Source organism: Enhydra lutris, unplaced genomic scaffold (assembly GCF_002288905.1).
Source record: "Enhydra lutris kenyoni isolate GAN:26980312 unplaced genomic scaffold, ASM228890v2 scaffoldscaffold2, whole genome shotgun sequence".
NCBI lineage: Eukaryota > Metazoa > Chordata > Mammalia > Carnivora > Mustelidae > Enhydra > Enhydra lutris.
Genome location: NW_019154086.1, coordinates 45,518,451 through 45,542,783, shown reverse-complemented (window position 1 = coordinate 45,542,783; position 24,333 = coordinate 45,518,451). Strand labels below are relative to the sequence as shown.

The 24,333-nt window shown below is 35.8% G+C and overlaps 1 protein-coding gene across 1 annotated transcript in view; it reads left to right on the top strand.

The window, feature by feature from the left end:
• The window catches only part of LOC111150417 (plastin 1), a 51,842-nt gene that overhangs the window by 19,199 nt on the left and 8,310 nt on the right, over window positions 1–24,333 (top strand). Inside the window, exons 9-13 of the mRNA XM_022507847.1 lie at window positions 154–346; window positions 5,014–5,092; window positions 9,573–9,687; window positions 15,006–15,139; window positions 15,556–15,679. Coding sequence (XP_022363555.1) covers window positions 154–346; window positions 5,014–5,092; window positions 9,573–9,687; window positions 15,006–15,139; window positions 15,556–15,679 — 645 coding nt within the window. The remainder of the gene's footprint in view (window positions 1–153; window positions 347–5,013; window positions 5,093–9,572; window positions 9,688–15,005; window positions 15,140–15,555; window positions 15,680–24,333) is intronic.

Genomic DNA, 24,333 nt, shown 5'->3' with positions numbered 1-24,333 from the left:
AGGAGCTGACTGATACAAAATTTGAGAGGTTGTTTTAATCTATCATTTAATATATTTCCAGAAAATTGCTTGCTTTTAAATACATATGTCAATAAAAAATTATGCCAATCAAAAGTTTAACATTGACCATTTTTGTTCTATTTTGTTGTTTAGGAGAAAAATGACCTAAAGCGTGCTGGACTCATGCTTCAAGAAGCAGATAAACTGGGCTGCAGACAGTTTGTTACTCCTGCAGATGTGGTTTCAGGCAATCCTAAACTTAATTTAGCTTTTGTAGCTAATCTGTTTAACACATACCCATGCCTATACAAGCCTGATAATGACATCGATATGAATTTATTGGAAGGTATGTTCTTTCTGCCTTTAATTGCTTCACTGTTTGTATCTTCTTGTGGTAGTGACCTACTTTGCTGTCAGAGGTAGGGGATTGTGGTGGGAGATGCAGTTTACTGTGTGTAGGCATGTGCATTCATTAAAAAGTTCATATTAAGGAAAGTCATTGTTGGTTTTGTTAAAAGAGAATGCTGGGGTAAATCTTACTTGTCAGTCTTCTCTCCATCAGTGTTTAGTAAAAACTATCATACATTTAAAGTAGTCTCTTAAATGACCACATAACATAACTCCACCACCAATATGGACAATGAATTATCTATTGGAAAAATAATTATTTTGTAGCTTTTTTTTCTCCTTTAAAAGCTACAGTTTGACTCCAGTATTGTTCTCTTTTAAATGTTTTTAAGGTACATGAAAAAATTTTAAATATTCATTACTTGTTGTGTGTGGGCTATTGTTATCTGTCTCATAATTTATAATACTTTCCTGTTTTGCTTTGTGAAATGCAGATTTGACCCCTCCTAATGTAGGTACTGTATTTAGTACTTTTCTATACTCTATAAATATGTTCATTCTGAATCTTCTTTTTATTAGTACCATTTATTCTTTCTATCTGGGTTGATATTTATTTTTTGCATTGTTCATGCTGTGTTTTTTCTGTCTTAATATGCCTAAAGAATGATAACAAGGAAGAATACAAATGAAACTGAATTAGAACAGCACATCAAGGCTTGATTATGTAAACTCTCCACTGAATTTGCCTTCTATAATGATGGGATATTGTAGTTGTAAACACACCAAAAATCAGTTTTGACAATTGGATTTCATGATGTAAAGCCTTTATCCCTCTCCTTTGAACAAACACACTTATCTTTTATCACTCATAATCTTTGGAAGGATCTGTTTAGGTTCTATTTTGTATTACTTAGCTATGTTACATTTCTTGAATGTCACTGAAGCTTACGATATATGAATTGTCATAATGACAAAAACATTCTTGTTATCTAGTTCTTTCTCCCTATCTTTGTTTCCTAGCCTGTCTTCTTTTTTGTTATCATACTCTCACACGCATACCCAAACCCACACTGGTATCAGAACTAAAGGTGAAAACAGTGGCAGCAGTCAGAGGGAGGGGCCCATCCTAAAATAGTCTTACCAGTTGCCCTGGTTTGGAGAAGGCAGTCTTCAAGTAAGGATTCTTGTTGGTGGGGAGAATTTGATGTTGCAGTGTCCTTTCTCTCATGGAACCTGCCTTACTCCCTTCCTTCCCCAGGAGGGGGATAGAATGAGAAATGTTTCATGATCTTCTCTTTTGACTGACACAACCAGAGTTCCAATATCCTTAACACTTTATAATTGCATCTTCTTGATTAATGAAAGAAGTTTCAGATTTAACAAATACGTTCTTTGAGGAATATGATTAATTCATTTCACTCTTCCTGAGGTCTAGTAAAATAAGGACTATATTCTCTAAATAGATATGTAATTGAGAGGGAAGATAAAGACTATGTTCTCAAAATAAAAAAAGACTATATTCTCCACACAGGTATGTAATTGAGTGGGAAAATAGATAAAGGAGTAGATTTTTTGGCAGAGAAATTGAGGGTGAGGGATTAGAACTTTAAAAAAAATAAATAAAATGGAAGAGTGCTAGGTTTTTATCAGTCTGGAAAACTTCAAAATCCCTCTGTATCTTATAGTAGAAGGCATTGTTTAGAGTGGCATATTAAAAATGATCTGCTTTTTATAGTCACCAAGTTCTTGCTAGATATCTTTTCCAACTTGCTCGCTCTCTTATTTGTCATGTTTGAATTCTTTTGCTAGTGTTCAGCATGCTTTTGGAATTTTTCAGTGTGAATAGGATTGCTAAACATTTCCATTAGCATTTCCTCTATTTATATAAGAAGATACTATGGGAAATATTTATCAATCATCTTTATTTAGAACATATGTATATCCTTGATATGTCTGCCAAAAATGTATTTGACTCAACTGTCAATTGGAATTTTTCCTCTGTAAATTTGTTTTTATAGATCCTTATGATATTTGAAGCTTGACTTTATCACAACCCATATTCATATTCTCATTGCAAAGAATTTTATCTGTGTGGAATTAGAGAAAATTAAAAGCCCAACTAAATATAAAACCTTCATATTAAACTGAGCCAAATATGTGGGCTTCGTATAGAGAGGCCATCTCAGAATTCATTTGTGGTGATAGAAAATACATAGGCCATGTTATTACACTTTGTTCAAATTATGGGTCCACCATTTAGTATCTGAATGACTTCCATGAGCTTTGTTTTTCTCATCTATAAAACAAGATTAGTAGTACTAATTTTGAAGAACTACAGAGCAAGTTAAAATGACCTTTCATGAATGAAAGGGTTTAGCATATAGTATGTCCTCAGTAATAGGTTAGAAAGAGGAAAACATCACTTAGCACATTTAGTGAGTGTTAAATATATGTTAGTTCCTTTTCTTTCCTCTTAGTAGTCTCCTTGTAGTATATTTGTTATTTTTTTTCTGAAACTTTTGTCAATTGCAGATATCAGTTTGGCCCTAAAATTGAAATGTTTTATAGTCTTTCTATCTTTTATATCAGCAGTGAACATTTTACTTCTAAGATTGCTTTAGTTGTCTGCAATATGGACAACATTCACAATCTGGAATACATATGTTTTTGTAATGCTTTACCATGGCTCTTGCACAAATGTGTAGTGCTTCTGGCTTTGAGCATTTATTTACCAAGACAACTTGAAATGGTGTTAGATAAATAAATGCTCACTTACATAATCTATTTTACTTTCCAGGCATCAGAAATGAAAGTAGTAACAATATAAGAGAACAATGGGAAGAAATATGACACCCTGGAGCTCATAACAGTTTCAGAACTCAGTCAAAATACTAGTGTCTTTTTAAATCTTATTTGCTGTACCATCAGGTTCAGCAGAATTGGGATGTTATTTCAATTAAAAATGAGACTATTGTTACATAATCAGTGTTTGTAATTTTAAAACATAACTTGGATTTTCCCAGAAGGAAATAATGTAACATTTCCATAATTACTAGAGAAAAATCCATTACAGACTGTAATAAAGAAGCAGCTCAAAGCTAAATCCAAGTCACCTGCATCAAACTGTTGATAGTATGCTTATATTTATGTTGCTTTGGGGAAAGTTATATATAATTTGTACTTGTTTAATAACTCCTACAAAGAGCAAGCATGATTTCTAGTAATATTTAGTTTAACTTGGTTCTTTTTTAAAGGGTTTTCAAATAGGTTATTTATCATAAAGTGATAGTGGCAGATACAGCAGACTGGTCAGTTACCTTTTATACAGGCCCGAGGGAATGGAATTTAAATTATATGGCTACACTGTTTAATAGATCAATAATTAAAGTAGATTCTGGGAACACCATTAGGTAGTAGCATAGAAAATCAAACAAAATTATAGTGGACAGATTATTTCCTGAATAGCGTCACAAAAACCAGAATCCTTTATATTTTACAAGGTTTGGTTTCTCTTCTGAGTGTGCAGGATTATTTTACTTGTGGCCCTTATTCTGAAGATGATTGCAGGGGAGGCTTCATAGGAATGGGTCTCCGGAGCTCAGATGGTTATAGATTTAGATGTATCCTTGTTCTGGGAATCCCACATGAGTCAAAGTCTAGAGTGACCTGACCTTGCCTATAGTTTAGAAGTGATGACAGGTGTAAATGTTTGTTTACAAAATGTTTTTCGCAAGTCTGATGATGAGGTGTAAGTTAGGACATTCCATTGCTCCCTTCCTTTGCTGAAAACAGATAATACTACAGATAGTCACTTGGGATTATTTGCAGTCTAGGGGATGAACAGAAGGCAGACATGGCAAGGAGAGTATATCTCGCTCTCTGCTACTTTGTGGTACATGATAACCCACGTTTTTCTTGCAGATGGTATGAGCACTGCTACCAAGGGAATGCTCAGGGAGGTTAAGTAATCACAGGTTAAATAATAGTGCCTGCAAGGAGTTTCTAACTGAGGTGATCTCTGAGGTCTAGGGACTTACTAGGATTAAATGTCTTTCTCTTAGCACCCTGTGTGGGGGCTACATCAATCTAAAATAACTCATGAAACCTGTAAAATAGTTACATCCCTTCATTGCCTATTCTTATATTGCCTGTAATCCCCTCTCCCCTTCATTGCTGTTTGGTATAATTAAAATGTAAGTTTGTATGTCCAGAAACTTCCCTGTGTAAAATAAAAACCTGTACAAATTTAGAAACACTGCATTGGGAAAAGCACAGCTTTTCTTTTGTGTTTACTGTGCTGATATTACCCTGAATGCTAAAAGAGTTTTAATTTTTAGCCAGTCCATTTTGCATGTAATCATAACTACAGATAGGATCATGTAAGTTTCTCTGTCACTTTCTGGACAGAGAAACCCATGACTCAGTAGTTCACAGACATCAAAGAAAGGACTCTAGATAGAAAACTTTAGAGCAAATGGAGGCCTATATAAATGGGGCGGGGAAGGGACTTTGGCAATAAGACTTACTTTCCCCCCAAAAGATGGTAGTATCACAGAAACCACTGAAAAGTATGTTTGGCCGGTTTACACCTGCCAGGATGGTTTAAAATATATTTCTTACTGCATTTTGTCCTGAATCATCAGTACGAACTTGTGTCTACTCTAGGAGAGAGCAAGGAAGAGAGAACATTTCGGAACTGGATGAATTCCTTGGGGGTCAACCCATACATTAATCATTTGTACAGGTAAATATTTTATTGTGTTTTAGTTTTATGGCCAGAGTCCAACTTTTCTAGTTTCACACCTTAGGTACATTTACATTAGTACATTTTCTAAAAATCAAAGGAATTTTAGCAAACATTTAGAATTTCAGAATCCTGGAGATTGACAATACAATGTATTTTTTATAAAAAGTATGGTATTACTTAAAAAGATCAGAATATGATGGTAGTTATAGTTTTTGATGATGTAAACAACCAATTTGGTAAAGATAATCCATCTTACTCCTTTATAATTATTGATCAGAAAAGTAAAAAATTAGCAGAATAGAGTAGTAATATTTTATAAATTGTTCTTATCATTATAATCAGTATTTTAAATTATAATTCACACTTTCTATTTGTGCCAAAATCTACCTCACTTCTCCTGTAATTTGTTGCAGATATTTGCTTCTAATTTGCAGAAATAACTTGCTTTCCCTGAGTAATTGTGATTTATCTTACTCTTTCTTGTTTAAAATGACAACACATTATCAACATTGGTAGGACTAAGAAAATATTTTACTGAACATTTTCTGTGCTGTCTGGTAGTGCTAATAATGTGTCTTTCTAGGTTTGTATAAGAAGAGACCTTCCTTCTCTCTTTATTATAGGAGCTACCAGCCTGCCTTTAAAAATGGAAAAGAGGGGTGCCTGGGTGGCTCAGTGGGTTAAAGCCTCTGCCTTTGGCTCAGGTCATGATCCCGGGGTCCTGCGATCGAGCCCCACATCGGGCTCTCTGCTCAGCGGGGAGCCTGCTTCTCCCTCTCTCTCTCTGCCTGCCTCTCTGCCTACTTGTGATTTCTCTCTCTGTCAAATAAATAAATAAAATCTTAAAAAAAAAATGGAAAAGAACTCAACTTTTGCAAAATTATATATTAATAATTTACACACCAAGGAAACTCCTTAATGAACAATAACTAAATTATTATTTAAATATTGAACTTAAGTCTAATGCCACAAAAGACCAATTTCACTGGCTAATTGAAGATTTATGATATAGTAATTTCTGCTTCTTGGTTTATATTCAAAGTCTTGTTAAAGATCTAAAGCTAGAGCACTGGGGTGGCTTAGTCGTTAAGCATCTGCCTTTGGCTCAGGTCATGATCTCAAGGTCATGGGATCGAGCCCTGCTTGGGGCTCCCTGTTCAGTGGGGAGTCTGCTTCTCCCTCTCCCATTTCCCTCTGACTTGTGCTCATTCTCTCTTACATAAATAAAATATTTTTAAAAAATAAAAAATTTAAAAAAAATCTAAAACCAGGGCTCCTGGATGGCTCAGTTGGTTAAACGACTGCCTTGGGCTCAGGTCATGATCCGGAGTCCCAGGATCAAGTCCCGAACTGGGCTCCCAGCTCCATGGGGAGTCTGCTTCTCCCTCTGACCTTCTGCCCTCCCATGCTCTCTCTCTCTCTCTCTCAAATAAATAAAATATTTCAAAAAAAATCTAAAACCAGTACTACCTTATGGTAACTGGCTTTGATGTGATGGACTAATATTTGATGAATCCTTTAAAAGTGTGTAAATTCCAGCTAGACGGCAGAGATAAATATCATTTAGACTAGAATTCTTATTATAGTAGGAAGGCAGTAAAGAAATCAGATACTGGGGGTACAGATAGATGATGAGGAGAGGGATAAGATCTTTATAGAATAATGTGAAAGAATGTCTACAATACATATTTGAGAGAAAAGAATAATGTGTCAGGCGCATCTGGGTAATACAGTTAGTGAAGCGCCTGACTCTTGCTTTCAGCTCAGGTTGTGAACTCAGGGTGTGATTTTGAGGTTGTGAGATCGAGCTCTGTGTGGGGCTCCACACTGAGCGGGGAGTCTGCTTAAGATTCTCTCTCCCTCTGTCACTCCCATCCCTGCACCCCCCTCTCTAAAATAAATCTTTTTTAAAAAGAAGAATAGGTCTAGTATGATTCCATTTTTATTTTAAAATTGAGTGTATACAAAGCATTGCTAATATTGTTTGTTTATTTGTTTTGGAAAAACTGGTCATTACACCCAGTGTTGTTTTATTATTTATTCTGGCCTCTATTTTATTTCTGATCTTTATTATTTCTTTCCTCTACTAAATTTTGGAAGAGTTTCTTCTTTTTCTAGTTCCTTGTAGTGTAATGGTAAGTTGTTTATTTGAACTTTTCTTAAGACAAGCATTTATAGCATAAAAAAATGGTGGGATTAACTTCTTTCTTATCTTGCAGAAAAATTGAGTGTACACACATTTGTATATGAAGTTTTTAAGAACCTGGAGGGATGAATACCAAACCGTATGCACCCTGGTTAGTAAAGGATGGAGAGTAGTGAGAAGACTTATTTTTAATCTTAGTGACTTAAATATACTTGCTTTTTTTTTTTTTTTTACACAAGCACGTAATTTTAAAAGTAAATTTCTTTTTAAATTACAAAGTAAATTTAATACTAGGGGACTAAGATTTGTTGAGTGAGACCCATGGTAACTTTCTCATAAATGTCATGATCTCTAGAGTTCTCCCTGGTTGACAGTGGAGGAGAGAATTGACAACATTTTTTAGTCAAAGTCCTGAAGTGCTAGCATAGGACTTCTAGGCACATGTAATTCTATTTTGGAAAAGAGAATTCAGAAAATTCTCAAAAGTTAACATAACCCTCAAGAGAACTGTCATATATAGAAAAATAGTAGCCAGAGGTCTAATTGGCACCAGAACCATGTGTCCATGAATTTGTGTCTAGATCATATTCCTAAACCCTAAGTTATTTTAACTCCTCTCCAGCAGTACACCAAATCTAAAGTAAACCAAAGCATTAGCATAATTTAGATTGATTTTAAATGAAAATTCTCTCCCCGTACAAGTTATTTAATATATTTGAAGAACAGTTAGTCCTAGAATTTTTCTATGACTGGTTGGTTCAGAATACATCTTGAATTCTCTGGAAATCATTTCAACTCTCTGGGCTTCAGTTTTCCTATTTGCAAAACATGAATAATACCTCACCAAATAGAAGTAAGAGTGAATTCACTTAAAGTAAAAAAGAAAAATTCAGAGCCGATACAAATCCTTTAGTAATTTTTTTATATGAAACTCTCCATGTGCTTTTATACATAACCAAGTCAGCTCTTAATTGCCTTCATAATAGATGTTATCTTTCCATCACTCAGCACAGGGTCCAGTCCCCTTCATTGCCATAGAGCGTACGTCCAGAGTTGCAAAGTAACTTTCATATGAATCTTAGCAAAACAACTTGGTGAACAAGCTGTTGAGAGAGAAAAGCGACATAATACATCATAGAGCCAACAATTTTAAAAAAACCAATGGCTGTTGCTTTATGTCCTTAGCATACAGAATTGAAAACAGACTCAATGCATATACTTTGAGCATCTCAGAAGAATGTGTTTTTCTGAATCCAAAGTAGAACTATTCTTACTTCAGTAACGCCTACTTGCTCATAAATTCCTTCCTCTTAATCCTCATTATTTAACATGAACAGCTGCCTACTTTGTAGCTATTGTGATTTTGTATATTTTAAAAAGTTTTAAAAATCATAATACATAAGTAATACATGAACGTATTCTCACTGAACAAGTTTCAGGAAATATGTGAGTATGTAGAATGAATTAAAACATGATAATACTTCCCTTACATCTCCCATAATCCTTTTTTCCTGCCCAGAGGTATTGCTATTAACAGTCCGTAGCACATATAGGTATTTAAATACTCTCAATTTTGAAAATGAGTTTTATATATAGTAAACTGTATGCTGTGTTCTGCCACTTGCTTTTTTTTTTTTTTTTTTGCCACTTGCTTTTTAAAATGTAATATATCTTATAAAACTTTTCATGTTAGTACATAGAGATAAACTTTATTTCTTACTGTGGACCAGGAGTCCATGGTATGGATAGTTTATTCAGCAGCTCCCTACTTCCAGGCATTTAATTTGCTTCCAAATTAATGAATAATGTGGCAATGAATGTCTTTGTACTTATTATTTTTGTAAACATTTATTAAAATTTTTGGAGAGATTCCAAGATTAGAATTCTGGGTCGACCACTGAATTCTGCTCCTGAGACCAACATTACGCTGTATGTTACCTAGATAGAATTTAAAATTAAAAATTGAGGAAAGAACAAAAAAAGAAGTTCTGAGTCAAATGATACATTTTGTTTTTTTAAGATTTATTAATTTTAGAGAGCGAGAGAGCATGCACAGGCGAGCGAGTAAGGGGAGGGGCAGAGGGAAAGAAGCAAAGCAGATTCCCTGCTGAGCATGGAGCCAGACATGGGGCTTGATCTCATGACCCATGAAATTATGACCTGAGCCTAAATCACAAGTTGGCCATTTAACTAACTGAGCCACCTAGGCACCCTTGTCTTGTCATTTTTTAAGTGTTAAATGACCCTGTTGTGTTTTTGAAGACCTAAGCCTACCTCCGTTGTGCTTAATAAAATTTCCTCCTCCTTCATCATCTTTTCCTCTTGTTTTAGTGACCTTGCAGATGCTTTAGTGGTCTTTCAGCTTTATGAAATGATCCGCGTGCCTGTCGACTGGAGCCAGGTCAACAAACCTCCTTATCCTGCTCTTGGAGGGAACATGAAGAAGGTGAATGAGATAATCACCAAGGATATGTTGTTATTGTTCTAATATGAAACCAAGGATTTGGAGTTTCGTAAAGCTTAGTAACGTGTGGATGTTCCCATGATTCTGATTTAACCCAAAATGTGTTAAGCTTAAGAGCCCTTTTAAAGATTTTATTTATTTATTTGACGGAAAGAAAATCACAAGTAGGCAGAGAGAGAGGGGGAAGCAGACTCCCTGCTGAGCAGAGAGCCTGATGTGGGGCTCAATGTGGGGCTCGATCCCAGGACCCTGAGATCATGACCTGAGCTGAAGGCAGCAGCTTAACCCACTGAGCCACCCACCCAGGTACCCCTTAAGAGCCCTTTTATAAACATGCTTTAATAAATGTTTGGAAAGATGAAGACAGTTCGCTTTATGTAACTGTTTTTGTCTTTAACAAGTTGCACTTAATTTTCTTGGAGGTGCATCTTAACTGCTTTCCTGTAATATAATCCCCAGAACTTGCCAAATCTTTACTGGTTATTTGTTAATATCTTTCAACAGACATTTACTGATTACCTACTATCTGTATGGTGCGATGCAGAATATAAACTAGTACAGAGCATTGGAGTTGGTCCTCAGAAGCCTAAGCAAATTAGATGTGTGTACAAACAACTGTAATATAGTGCAACATATATAGAAGCAAGTATTATGAGTTCTAAGGAAGAAGAGGTCATAGTCTGCATTTATCGTGAGAGGTTCATGCAGGAGGTGGAATAAGGGTTTCAGAAAGGAGGCTGGAGAGGAGGCTGAGGATCAGGAAAAGGGATAGTGATGGGGACATATAAAATGCATTTCTGGGAATTGGGGGGAATATGTTGGCTATAACTGAGGATTCCAATAGGAAGAAGTAAGTATGAACCCTAAAATTTCACTTGGAGCCAGATGTTGAGAACCCTGACTGTCAGATTAAAGAACTTGCATTTTAAACTAGAATGGGAAGCCATGAAACATTTTTGAGCAGAGCAGTGACATGATTACAGTTGGTGGGAAACTATCTGGCAGATGAATGATGGTGATTCGAAACTGGAAGGCTGTATCTCCTACTGTCTTTAATCCATTTTATCCATTCTCCCGCCCTCCCCTCTGCAACCACCAGTTCTCTGTATTCAGGGGTCTGTTTCTGCCTCTTTTTTTTGCTCATTTGTTTTGTTTTTTAGATTCCACATATATGTGAAATCATATGGTATTTGCCTTCTCTGGCTGACTTATTTCTCTTAGCATAATACCCTCTAGGACCATCCATATTGTCACAAATGGCAAGTTCTCATTCTTTTTTATGGATGAGTAATATTCCATTGTGTGTGTGTGTGTGTGTGTGTGTGTGTGTGTGTGTATCACACATCTTCTTTATCCATTCGTCTATCAATGGACACGGGGTTGCTTCTGTATCTTGGCTATTGTAAATAATGTTGCAGTAAACATAGGAATGCAGGGATCTTTTTGAATTGGTGTTTCCATATTCTTTGGGTAAATACCAGTACTGGAATTGCTGGATTGTATAAATTTTTATTTTTAATATTTTGAAGAACTTCCGTACTGTTTTCCACAGTGGCTACACCAACTTACATTCCCACCAACAGCGCACAGCATTCCTTTTTCTCCACACACTTACCAATACTTGTTCTTGTCTTTTCAATTTTTTGGAATAGTTTGGGAAGAAAAGGTACTAACTCTTCCTCCCTCCCTCCCTTCCTACTTTCCCTCCTTTTTTCTTTAAATGTTTGGTAGAATTCACCTGTGAATCCATCTGGTCCTGGACTTTTGTTTGTTGGGATATTTAAAAAAATTTTAAATTTAAATGCAATTTAATTAACATATACTGTATTATTAGTTTCAGAGGTACAATTTAGTGATTCACTGGTTACCTACAACACCTAGTGTTCATTACTTCAAGTGTTGGGGGATTTTTGATCACTGATTCAATTTAATTACTAGGTACTGGTCTGTTCAGATTTTTTCCCAATTCAGTTTTAGAAGATTGTATATTTCTAGGAATTTATCCATTTTTTCTAGGTTGTCTAATGTGTTGGCATATAATTTATGTAGTAGTCTCTTATAATCCTTTGTCTTTCTGTGATGTACAGTCATTACTTCTCTTTCATTTCTGATTTTACTTGAGTCCTTTCTCAAGGACTCTTTTTTTTTTTTTTTTTTTCAAGGACTCTTTTTATTTGCGTCCTCTCTCAAGGACTCTCAGGGACTATTTCTTGATGAGTCTGGATAAAGGTTTATCAATTTTGTTTCCTTTTCAAAGACCGACTCTTGGTTTCTTTTAATCTTTTCTATTATTTTTTAAGCCTCTTATTTCACTTATTTCTGCTTTGATCTTTATTATTTTCCTTCCTTCCTTCTACTAACTATGGGCTATGTTCTTTTTCTAGTTCCTTTAGGAGTAAGCAGATGCAAAATGTAACAGGGAAACAAAAATTAAACTACTCATTTTATCTGGAATCTTAATTATGAGATGTCACAAGTGAATCATAGGTAAAATGCTTCCTTTCAACAAATACCAGCTGTTTATAGAATGAAACATAAGGCCTGTAATAAATTCAAGGTGTTTAAAAAACAAAGCAGTACTTTCATGACAAAGTATCACGGAGGATTATTTTATGGACTTTGGGCACTCATCAGCAGACATCACTTTGCTTCATTTGTAAAGTTCATAAAGCTGCACCACTTAAATAGTCTTTCTTCATTATTTCTTCAATATTTCTTTTCACTTGGAAGCCTGTATCCTTTCATGTAATTTTTCTCATTTTCCAAATGATTTAAACTTCACTTTTCCCAAAGCATTTGAAGTACTTGATAATCATTTCTCCCATTAACTCTATGAAACTGCATTCTCCAATTTTTTCTTACTTCCTTTGTGTTTATTCTTACCTTTGTTCTTACCTAGTCCTCATTTTTTAGCCTGACAACTCTAGAATTTGCAAGGCTCAGTTCTTGGCCCACTGCTCTTAACTTTCTATATTTACATCCCCAGAGAGCAGATCCATTTTTAGAGTGTTAAGTAGTACCATAAACATGACTTATCTCTAGAACTGAGTTTCTTATTCTTTCTCTAGTTTGGTACCTCTCTAGATCTTAGAAGTTTTGCCAAATTTGGAATCAACTGTTGCCAAAAAAATAGAACACCTGGGAGGTGGGGGCATAGGGATAGGGTGCCTGGGTTATGGACGTTGGGGAGGGTATGTGCTATGGTGAGTGCTGTGAAATGTGTAAGCCTGATGATTCACAGACCTGTACCCCTCATGCAAATAATACATTATATGTTAATAAAAAAATAGAACACCTCTTTTTCCTTATATGAGCATCAATTTCTAGGTACCCTTTTGTTGCTGGTCATTCCCACATCTTAGACCTCTAGTAACCCTGAGCACCCTTCTCACCATCATTCCTCTTGGGAATTTTGGTCTAACTAACTATAAAATAGACGGCCCTTCATGGAAACACATTTTGCATGAAAATTATTATTATTACATTTGGTAGAAAATTCTGCCATTGAAACAGGTGTCAGTGGAAAATATCCTGGATTTTCTCTCTCCTGTTCACATTGTTACATAATCTGAACTTTGATGCTATTTTCTGTAAATTGGGTATCTATTTGGTTGTTTTTCAATTCTGTGCATTTCTATGGTATATATTTTTAATAGGCCAACTAAATACATAATATAATTACTAGGGAAAAGAATTTTAAAATATTGTTTCCTTATATTTTGAAAAAATGTATACCTACCAATGATTTTATTAAACTTATTGAGAGAACCAGGCAGATGCTATAGCAGGACCAAAGGATCTTTCATGAATTTTTATTTGTAACAAACTTATCTTTGGAAATTTGGATTTTCTTTTTCAAGGAACAATACCCATTTATTTTTGCAAATTCTGTTATTGTCTGCTCCCTTTCTCACCTTTCCTAGAAATACTTTCTTAGGAAAAAAAAAATGTATCTATTTATCTCATATTGAATTGTTTTGTAATGAGGTCATAACTAACTTGGGAAAGAAAATTAGAAGAAAACAGTTACACTGTTTATACTGTTTTTCTTAATTAAATGTTTATTCCAAAAAGTATTTAGTAAGCACTTATTACTACTGGTGGTGTTATAAGATTATGAGAGCTTACAATTTCACTGGAGAAAAGGATTCTAATACCTAAGAATTTACACACAACACACACACACACACACACACACACACATAACCCTGAGATAAAAAGACTGGAGATAATAAACATCTATATAGACTGAATAGACAAAAAATTTGCTAGAGAAAGGACTTAACTTATAACCCCAGAAAGAAGTAGGTAAGTAAATAATTTAGTTGGTGGTCATTTGTAAGGTTCTTACTGTAGGCAGGGCACTGTGATGGGTTCTGGTCTGGGGGTGGAGAAGAGTATGATATAGGTGTACATGTTATAGGTTTTGCCCTTTAAACGGAGACTGTCTAGGGATGCTGCGTGACTCAGTTGGTTAAGTGTCTGTCTGTGGCTCAGGTCATAATCCCAGGGTCCTGGGATTGAATCCCACTTCTGGCTCCTTGCTCAGTGGGGGGCCTGTTTCTCTCTCTGCCTGTCACTCTCCCTGCTTATGGTTGCTCTCTCTCTCTGTCTCTCTCTGACAAATATATAAATAAAATCTTTTTTTTTTTTAAAGGAGCCTGTCCTGTGGTTGACAAAAGAAAGTACATGGATTGCTAAGTATAATGTGGTACATAAGCATTACAATATAAACATTGTTGGAAGTTCAATAAGGGATAGATTTTTATCAGCTGGTATAGTTAGGGTTAGTAAGACTTTGTTGAAGAATGAGGGTAAACTGCTAAATTTTGGAAGATGAGTAATATCTGGGTGGAGAAATGGGAGATGAAATTTTAGATTCTTAATGAAACAATTTCTTTATTCCTTAATTTTAAATTTAAACAAAACAGCATTTTTTAACTCTATTAATGGAATGTAGGAAACCTAGGTTTTTAGTCACAGCTTTTTCGCAAATGAACTATGTAATCTTGGACAGTCAAGACTTTAAGATTAAGATCTTAAAACTTTTTAGCCAGTTGTTTCTCTGTCTAGGTTAACTGTTCAGTGCTTTGATATCTTCAGCTATAAAATGGGAATAATTATAAAATGGGAATAATAATTATTTCCTTAATTTCAGTGTTATTATGAAATGATATTCTGTCATATAAATTGAAGGTATCCTCAATTATTTTTCAAGTGACTGAAGAGAGCTGGTGTAGTCAAGAGATATATTTTTAAAAACATGTTTTTATATCAAAATGTTTACTTATTATTTATAGATTGAAAACTGTAACTATGCAGTGGAACTTGGGAAGAATACAGCTAAATTCTCCTTGGTTGGCATTGCTGGGCAGGACCTAAATGAAGGGAAGTCAACACTTACTCTGGCATTGGTATGGCAGCTGATGAGAAGGTAAAGGCTGATATGTTTACAGCAATACTATTTCCTTCAGCAAGTCATATGAACTAAATGTGTAGCAGTTTTTGAGAATAACACATGGAAAAATTTACAATGTAAAATGTTTGTAAATGATTTACCATGGGTAATATATTTTGTTGAAAAGTGGGTCAATCTCTAGAAACAATCACTTTTATTAATACCTCTTAAAAACTGCTTTGTAAGGAGTTGTTTTTGTAAAACCCCATATATAGTTTTTGTTTTTGATTACTGAGCTTTGCAACTTCGGACTGTGACTAAGTGCAAATACCCAACATTAGAAATATTTATTAGAGCCAAAATATTTAAACATTTATCTAAATATTGATATAAATGATGTGAGAGCAAATTTCATCCCTTTCACTCTCGAATATACATCTTTTCTGTTACAGGTACACATTGAATGTATTATCAGATCTTGGAGACGGTGAAAAAGTAAATGATGAAATTATTATTAAATGGGTCAACCAGACTCTTAAAAATGCAAAAAAAAATACTTCTATATCCAGCTTCAAGGTAATCAAAAGCTACTTAAAATCTTGTTTTTGTAAGAAATTAAGGTTAGGAAGGAATTTTTATTGGAAATTACACTGGTTTGGGTTCAGAGTTACACTAGCATTATATATCAGAAACACAAATTTATGAACTTAGGCTCACTAGTTATTTGGCATCTGTAAAGCAAAAATATAGTTTGAATTCTTATATTTTTGATTGGTTGTCCTATTGAGTGTAAGTGAAGGTTAATATTATCAGACTCTGGTCATCTAATCTTAAAAAAGAAATAGAATAGAGCCAAAAAAACAATTGTCAAATGAAAAAGAAAGATTAAAAAACAACAACATTGTTTATATAGGACCTATAATGTTTTGTACTCCCTAGCAGCAGTCTCAGAATTGTATTGACATCATTTCCAAGGCATAACAGAGCCAGCCAAAGCGATTCAAGTGGGAATTGAGAAAACTGGTAGGAAAAAAAAATCTTGTCATCTGGCTTCATAATAGCACTTAACACTCACTTCCAAGCATTTGTGGATGATTCATAAAGCACTAAAAAAATGTAATCTGTGCATACATACCCACTAATTTTCATGCATTTCCATTGTGTTTCGCTTTTGCATGCAACGTGATGTTAACTACAAATAAGCATGTCTGCTTGTACACATTAATTCAGTGAGCCTTGTGTTTGTGATTTTATTATGATATGTGAAAAATCAGCAATTTAGTGGTTTTGTTTTTAGTGAATAAGAGTGCAAACAAATGAAACCATAAGCTCTCTTATGAGTTATCTATCCATCTTTAGTTTTTTCTTTTGCCTTTGTTCTATATATTTAACAACATTTTAGAGCAGGAGAAATGCCAGAAATTGATAAATTCAATCTTTAATAAATACTGAGCCTCAAAGAAGCTTTAATAGGACAGATGGAATATAGCAGAGATGTTGCTTGGGTTCTAGTTCAAGTGTGTTTCTCTTTTTGCCATCTTGGAAGGAACTAATGACTTTGAGTTTTTATTGTTGCTTATAAAAAAAATGAAACGAGTTTCAGTCCATGATTTGTTTTAGACATAAAACACAAAAACATAAAACAGAAAAGGGAACATATGAAATCCCCTAAGTGGTAGTTACTCATTAAAACTGTTGTAATGATATTTTATGCATTTGTACATTAGTTGATGAAAAATAATAAGCATGTATATACTTAAATACAATGAGAAAATATTTAGAAACAAATATTTTTGGGGCTCTTACTATTAAGTAACAATTATAGGTAAAGATATAGAGAATAAGAAATAATTTGGCCCTCATAGTGCTCATCATTTATTTGAAAGAACAGTTTTCATAACTGGAATTTTCATAACAAGCTAGAAGAGGGTGCATCTTGAATAAAGGCAAGTCTGAGAAGGTTAGGAGAAGTAGTTTGGCTAGAGAGGATAGTTCCTAAGGGTGTAGTGCTAGATATAGTCTGGGTCAAGACTGTGGAGGAATCTTGCCTTAATAAAAGTTTATCGGGGCACTTGGGTGGCTCAGTGGGTTAAGCCTCTGCCTTCAGCTCAGGTCATGATCTCAGGGTAATGGGATAGAGCCCTGCATTGGGCTCTCTGCTCAGTGGGGATCCTGCTCCCCACTCCCCCTCCCGCCTGCTGCTCTGCCTACTTGTGATCTCTTTCTCTGTCAAATAAATAAATAAAATCTTTTAAAACAAGTAAAAATTTATTGATATCAGAAGTAATGTAAAAAAAGTTACTATTTTAGGAATACACTTGTTTTTTTCTTCAAGATTGATTTATTTGAGAGAGAGAGAGAGAGAGAGCACAGCACGCATGAATGTGGGCATGTGTGGGAGGGGGGCAGGAGAGAGGGAGAGAACCAGACTTCTCACTGTGATCACTGCTTGAACCAAAATCAAGAGTCAGATGCTTAACTGGCTGAGTAACCTCGGCATCCCTAGGAGTACTTGTGTGAAGTTCACTTTAGTGGTGAACAGGATGGATTGGAGGAAAAAGATGTAAATTCAAGGACAGTGCCTAGGAAGTTGAGCAAAACTCAAGGTGTGAAATGATAAGGATATGAATGGAGTTGGGGGTGGGTACTGGGAATGTTAAGAATGGATAGCTATTCCTTACACCACACACAAAAATAGACTCCAAATGGATGAAAGACTTCAATGTAAGACAGGAATCCATCAAAATCCTTGAAGAGAACACAGGCAGCAACCTCTTGAACCTCAGCCACAGCAACTTCTTCCTAGAAACATCACCAAAGGCAAGGGAAGCAAGGGCAAAAACTAACTATTGAGACTTCAACAAGATCAAAAGCTTTTGCACAGCAAAGGAAACAGTTAACAAAACCCAAAAGACAACTGACAGAATGGGAGAAGATATTTGCAAATGACATATCAGATAAAGGGCTAGTATCCAAAATATATAAAGAACTTATCAAACTCAGCACCCAAAGAACAAATAACCCAATCAAGAAACAGAAGAAGAAGACATGAACAGGCATTTCTGCAAAGAAGACATCCAAATGGCCAACAGACACATGAAAAAGTGCTGAATATCACACGGCATCAGGGAAATACAAATAAAAAACACAGTAAGATGCCATGTCACACTGGTTAGAATGGCTCAAACTAATAAGTCAGGAAATGACAGGTGTTGGCGAGGATGCAGAGAAAGGGGAACCCTCCTGCACTGTTGGTGGGAATGCAAACTGGTGCAACCACTCTGGAAAACAGTATGGAGGTTCCTCAAAAAATTGAAAATCGAGCTACCCTATGACCCAGCAATTGCACTACTGGTCATTTACCCCAAAGATACAAATGTAGTGATCCGAAGGGGCACATGCACCCAAATGTTTATAGTAGCAATGTCCACGAAAGCCAGACTATGGAAAGAGCTTAGATGTCCATCAGCAGATGAATGGATAAAGAAGATGTGGGATGGATGGATACACATACACACACACACATTTATATATATAAATATTATGCAACCATCAAAAAACCTGAAATCTTGCCATTTGCAACGATGTGTATGGAACTAGAGGCTATTATGCTAAATGGAATAAGACAATCAGAGACAATTATCATATGGTCTCACTGATTTGAGGATTTTGAGAAACAAGACAGAGGATCATAGGGGAAGGGAGGGAAAAATGAAATAAGATCAAACCAGAGAGGGAGACAAACCACAAGAGACTCTTAATCTCAGGAAACAAACTGAGGGTTCCTGGAGGGGAGGGGGGTGAGAGGGATGGGCCGGCTGGGGGATGGACACTAGGGAGGGTATATGCTATGGTGAGTGCTGTGAATTGTGTAAGCCTGATGAATCACAGCCTGTAACCCTGAAACAAACAATACATTATATGTTAATTAAAAAAAGAATGGATAGCTATTTTCTATTGCAAAGGAACAGGTAGGATTTGACTTCTTGATTTAGGGAAGCACAGGAGAGAGAGGCATTAAAACTTTTTAGGCCTGGGTAATTGGAAAACAGATAACACTAACAAATGGGAATGTCAGGAGGTGCATTTGCTTTCTGGAAAAGGTGAGGAATTCAGTTTTAAGCTTGTTGGGTAATGTTCAGGAAGTGAGCTGGATGAAAGGAAATATTAAACTGGGAATACAGACTTGATCAGTTGAATAGAAGAGATAGTTGATAGTAAGAGTATACAAACTCTTTAAGGGAGAGAGCTCACAGAGAAAAGCAGACTTGAGAGTTTTACTTAGAACAGAGGGAGCAGAAACGAAATGCAGACGTGCGTGGCTTTTATTTAGTAGGTGCTCAATAATAAAATCTGTAGAGAGACTAAATTTAGAAATGTGGCAGCAAATGCTAAAAAGTAGTTGGGGTGAGGAGGCTTTTATTCCACCTGTAGACAGTACAGGTGGAATAGATACAAAATTACATTTGAAGGCTATAATAAATGGTACTAGTAAGAATCTATTTATCATAATCAAGGCAGTGCTCTACTGAGAAATTTTAGAAAAGACAAATTTACCCTTTTTAGTTGCAAAGTAATTTTCCCTCATCAAGAAAAGGAAGTGTATGAGCACATAATATATGGAATTGTTGAATCACTATATTGAACACCTGAAACTTTGTGTTAACAACACTGAAATTAAAATAAAAGAAAAGAAATAAAGAAGTGGTATATCAGCCATAATAATAATCATAATCACCCTTTATTGAGTTCTGTGTGCTACCATGCTAGGCACTTTATGTTCCTTTAAATTCTCTCAAGTCTATAAGCAAAAAGAAGAGCATTAGAAAAGTTAAACAACTTGTCCACTGTCACACAACTAAGTATTGAGCCGAATAGCTGGATTTCACATCAAGATCTAAGTGCAGGTTGAAAGCCAAGCTGTAATTGTGTGACCCTGGATTTGACTTCAGTTTCGACACTTTATTAGCTGTGGGACATACTGCTCATTCATCTCATAAATATTCAAAGCCTACCCTATATCAGATGCTTTGCATCACTGCAGCTACATGATGTCCTCAGAGTGCTAGTGAGCAGGAAAGGAAGCAAATAAGAAAACAGGAATCACTGTGTGGGGTGTCAGCATACTGTAAAACTTGGCTAAGGAGAGTAGGAAGCACATGAGAAGGGTGTGTTTTATAGAAACCTTAGCAGTTTTATACTAACAACTGGACTACATCTCTTGATGAATAAAACTGAATTTACTTCTGGCTCATCACTCACTATCTGTGTGACCTTGGGCAAGTTATTAATTTCTCCATGCCTCAGTTTCCCCATATTAAAAATGGAGATATTAATAGTATCTATCATCTGAGTTTGTTAACAAACTAAATAAGTTAACAAATGTAAAGAGCTCAATATACCTGGTATGTCTGAAGGGCTCAGTACAAGGGGCTTACCGCACTACTGCAATGGCAGTATATAAGGGGCATCAAATTGGAGAGGTTCCTTTTGAACTTTTTAGAGAACTCTGGCTGCCACAACACTGTGTTTCTGCTTCTATTTTTTTAAAAAGAAATTTATTTACTTATTTGACACAGAGAGAGAGACCACAAGCAGAGGGAGAGGGAGAAGCACGATCCCCACTGAGTAGGGAGCCCGATGCAGGACTCAATCCCAGGACTCTGGGATCATGACCTGAGCTGAAGGCAGCCACTTAATCGACTGAGTCACTCAGGTGTCCCTCCACTTCTGTTTTCAATAATGACACAAAAACAATGGCATGGAATGTTCTAATAGTAATGTGTCTCAAATTAAGAGAAAGGGATGGTATAATTCATTTTCTTAAAAATCAAAAAGCCAAACTCTAGGCTAATTGTCTTCGAGAGTCTCAACATTGTTTTTCTTTAAATAATTTCTTTATAATTAACTTAAGGAAAGTGAAAGGAAAGATGATGAAAATGTACTTACATACTAAACTGATAGTTTTACTGTAAGTCCTACCCCCTTGTCAAAAGAAAAACGTCTTACTGATAATATACAATCGGTAGCTGGAAGATCGGCCTGTTTTCTTGGAAATAGTAAGATAAGGGATCCAGTATAGCCCTTGAAACTTAAATCTTTCATTCAACTCAGTAAAAGTTTTTTCCAAAGTAAGTCATAAGGGAATAGGTGAAAACATCATTCTTTCCTACATCTAGGTGAAGAAATATTTAAAATATCACAAAAGGGCATAAATTTTTGGCTACGAGAACTGAAGACCTTATATATAACATGTTGATTTCAATTACTATATAATTAAAATTTGCTAGAATAGAACTTAAATGCTTATATATATATATATATATATATATAGGTGATGGATGTGTTCATTAGATGAGAGTAATTCACAACATATAAATATATCACATAGGTGATATATTTATAGGTGATGGATGTGTTAATTAGATGAGAGTAATTCACAACATATAAATATATCACATATTCAAGATGTACACTGTAAATGTCTTACAATTTAATTTGTCAATTATAATTCAATAAAGATGAAAAAACAAATGAACAAAATAATTTTCCTGAATCTTAAAAAGAACCCCACAAGTATGTAAATAAGTAATCAGATTATAGCACAATTAAGCGACTTGTATGTTTTTGAATCATCATAGAAAATTGAAAAGTATGTAGAAATTTTAAATTTGTTATAGAATGGCATGAATCATGTTTGTTTTTTTTAAGATTTTATTTATTTATTTGACAGAGATCACAAGTAGGCAGAGCAGCAGGCAGAGAGAGGGGGCGAAGAAGGCTCCCTGCTGAGCAGAGAGCCCCAAGCGGGGCTCAATCCCAGGACCCCGAGATCATGACCTGAGCCGAAGGCAGAGGCCTAACCCACTGAGCCACCCAGGTGCCCCATGATGCTGTTTTTTTTTTTTTTTTTTTTTTTTTTTTTTAAAGAAAGAATAACAGTGTACATTAGAGGCATTTAGGAAGCTTATTAAAGATGTAGATTTCTGGTACCAGTCAAGATGGTGGAGAAGTAGCAGGCTGAGACTCCAGGTAGCAGGAGATCATCTAGATAGCTTATCAATCCATTGCAAACACCTACAAATCCAATAGGAGACCAAAGACAAGAAGAGCAACAATTCTAGAAACAGACTACTTTCTGAAAGGTAGGACGGCGGAGAAGTGAATCCAAAGCGATGGGAAGATAGACCGAGGGGGGAGGGGCCGGCTCCCAGCAAGCGGCAGAGCAACGGAGCACAAAATTGGAACTTTTAGAAGTCTGCTCCACTGAGGGACATTGCTCCAGAGGCTAAACTGGGGTGAAGTCCACGTGGGGTCAGCGTGGCCCCAGGTCCCGCATGGTCACAGAAGGATCGGGGGTGTCTGAGTGTCACAGAGCTCACAGGTATTAGAGTGGGGAAGCCGGCTACAGAGACAGAGCCAAGGAGTGAGCTCTCAGCTTGGGGTTACCTTGAACCGGGCACAGGTCGGGCGAGCTCGGAGCATGGCCAGAGGCCAGGGAGACGGGAGTGATTGGGCGCTTTTCTCTGAGGGCGCACTGAGGAGCAGGGCCCCGAGCTCTCCGATCCTTCAGGCTGGAGATTGGGAGGCCGCCGGTTTCATTCCCGTCCTCCGGAACTCTACGGAAAGCGTTCAGGGAACAAAAGCTCCTGAAAATGAACCCAAGCAGATTACTTAGCCGGGCCCCTGGTAAGGGCGGTGCAATTCCACCTGTGGCAAAGACACTTGAGAATCTCTACAACAGGCCCCTCCCCCAGAAGATCAACAAGAAATCCAGCCAGGACCAAGTTCACTTACCAAGGAGAACAGCAGAATTTCAGAGGAGGAGAAAGCAAAGCATTGAATTCATGGCTTTCTCCCCAGGATTCTTTGTTCTTGCAATTAATTTTTTTTTGTTTCTTTGTTTTTAAGATTTTATTTATTTATTTGACAGACAGAGATCACAAGTAGGCAGAGAGGCAGGCAGAGAGGAGGGGAAGCAGGTTCCCTGCTGAGCAGAGAGGCCGATGCGGGGCTCGATCCCAGGATCCTGGGATCATGACCTGAGCCAAAGGCAGAGGCTTTAACCCACTGAGCCACCCAGGTGCCCCAATTTAAATTTTTTTTTATTAAATTTTTTTTCTTCTTCTAAATTTTTTTAAACTTTTATCCTCAACTCTTTTAACGTTTTTTAACTAGTTTATCTTAACAATACCTTGCATAAAAAAAAAAATAATCTTTTTTGAACCTTCATTATTATAGTCATATTTTATCCTTCATTGAATCTAACTTTATTTTTTGTATACACATAGAGTTTTTTCCTCTCCTCTTTTAATGTTTTTTAACTAGTTTATCTTAATACCTTTCATAAAAAAATAATAATCTTTTTTGAACCTTCATTATTATAGTCATTTTATCCTTCATTGAATCTAACTTTATTTTTTGTATACACATAGGGTTTTTTCTTCTAAAAAATTTGGGGTACAACTTCTAACAGATCAAAATATACCCTAGATCTAGCTCTGGGCTTGTTCTAGTCTCCAGCCCGAGCAAAATCTCTCCACTTTCTTTTTCTTTATTCTCCCAACCAACTTACTTTATCAACTCCTTTCATAGAAATTAAAAAAATTTTTTTTTCATCTTTATAGGCATATTCCATCTCTTCATTGTGTTTACCCTTATATATATTTTTCATTCTTTAAGATTTTGGGAGGTAGTTTCTTCTAAGAGACCAAAATACTCCCAAAATTAAGTGGGTGACCCTGTTCTTCTCACCAATCTAATATATATATTTTTTTCTTTTTTATATATTTTTAAATTTGTTTTCTTTTTTAAAAAATTTTTTTTCCATAACTTCTTTTTATCCCCTTTCTCCCCCCCCCCCCGCATGATTTGGGTCTCTTCTGATTTGGTTAAAGCACATTTTCCTGGGGTCTTTACCACCCATTTAGTATTTTATTTGCTCCTTCATATGTTCTTATATGGACAAAATGACAAGGCAGGAAAAACTCACCACAAAAAAAAAAGAACAAGAGGCAATACTGAAGGAGAGGGACCTAATCAATATGCACATTGGTAATATGTTGGATCTAGAGTTCAGAATGACGATTCTCAAGGTTCTAGCTGGGCTTGAAAAAGGCATGGAAGATATTAGAGAAACCCTCTCTGGAGAGATAAAAGCCCTTTCTGGAGAAATAAAAGAACTAAAATCTAACCAAGTTGAAATTAAAAAGCTATTAATGAGGTGCAAT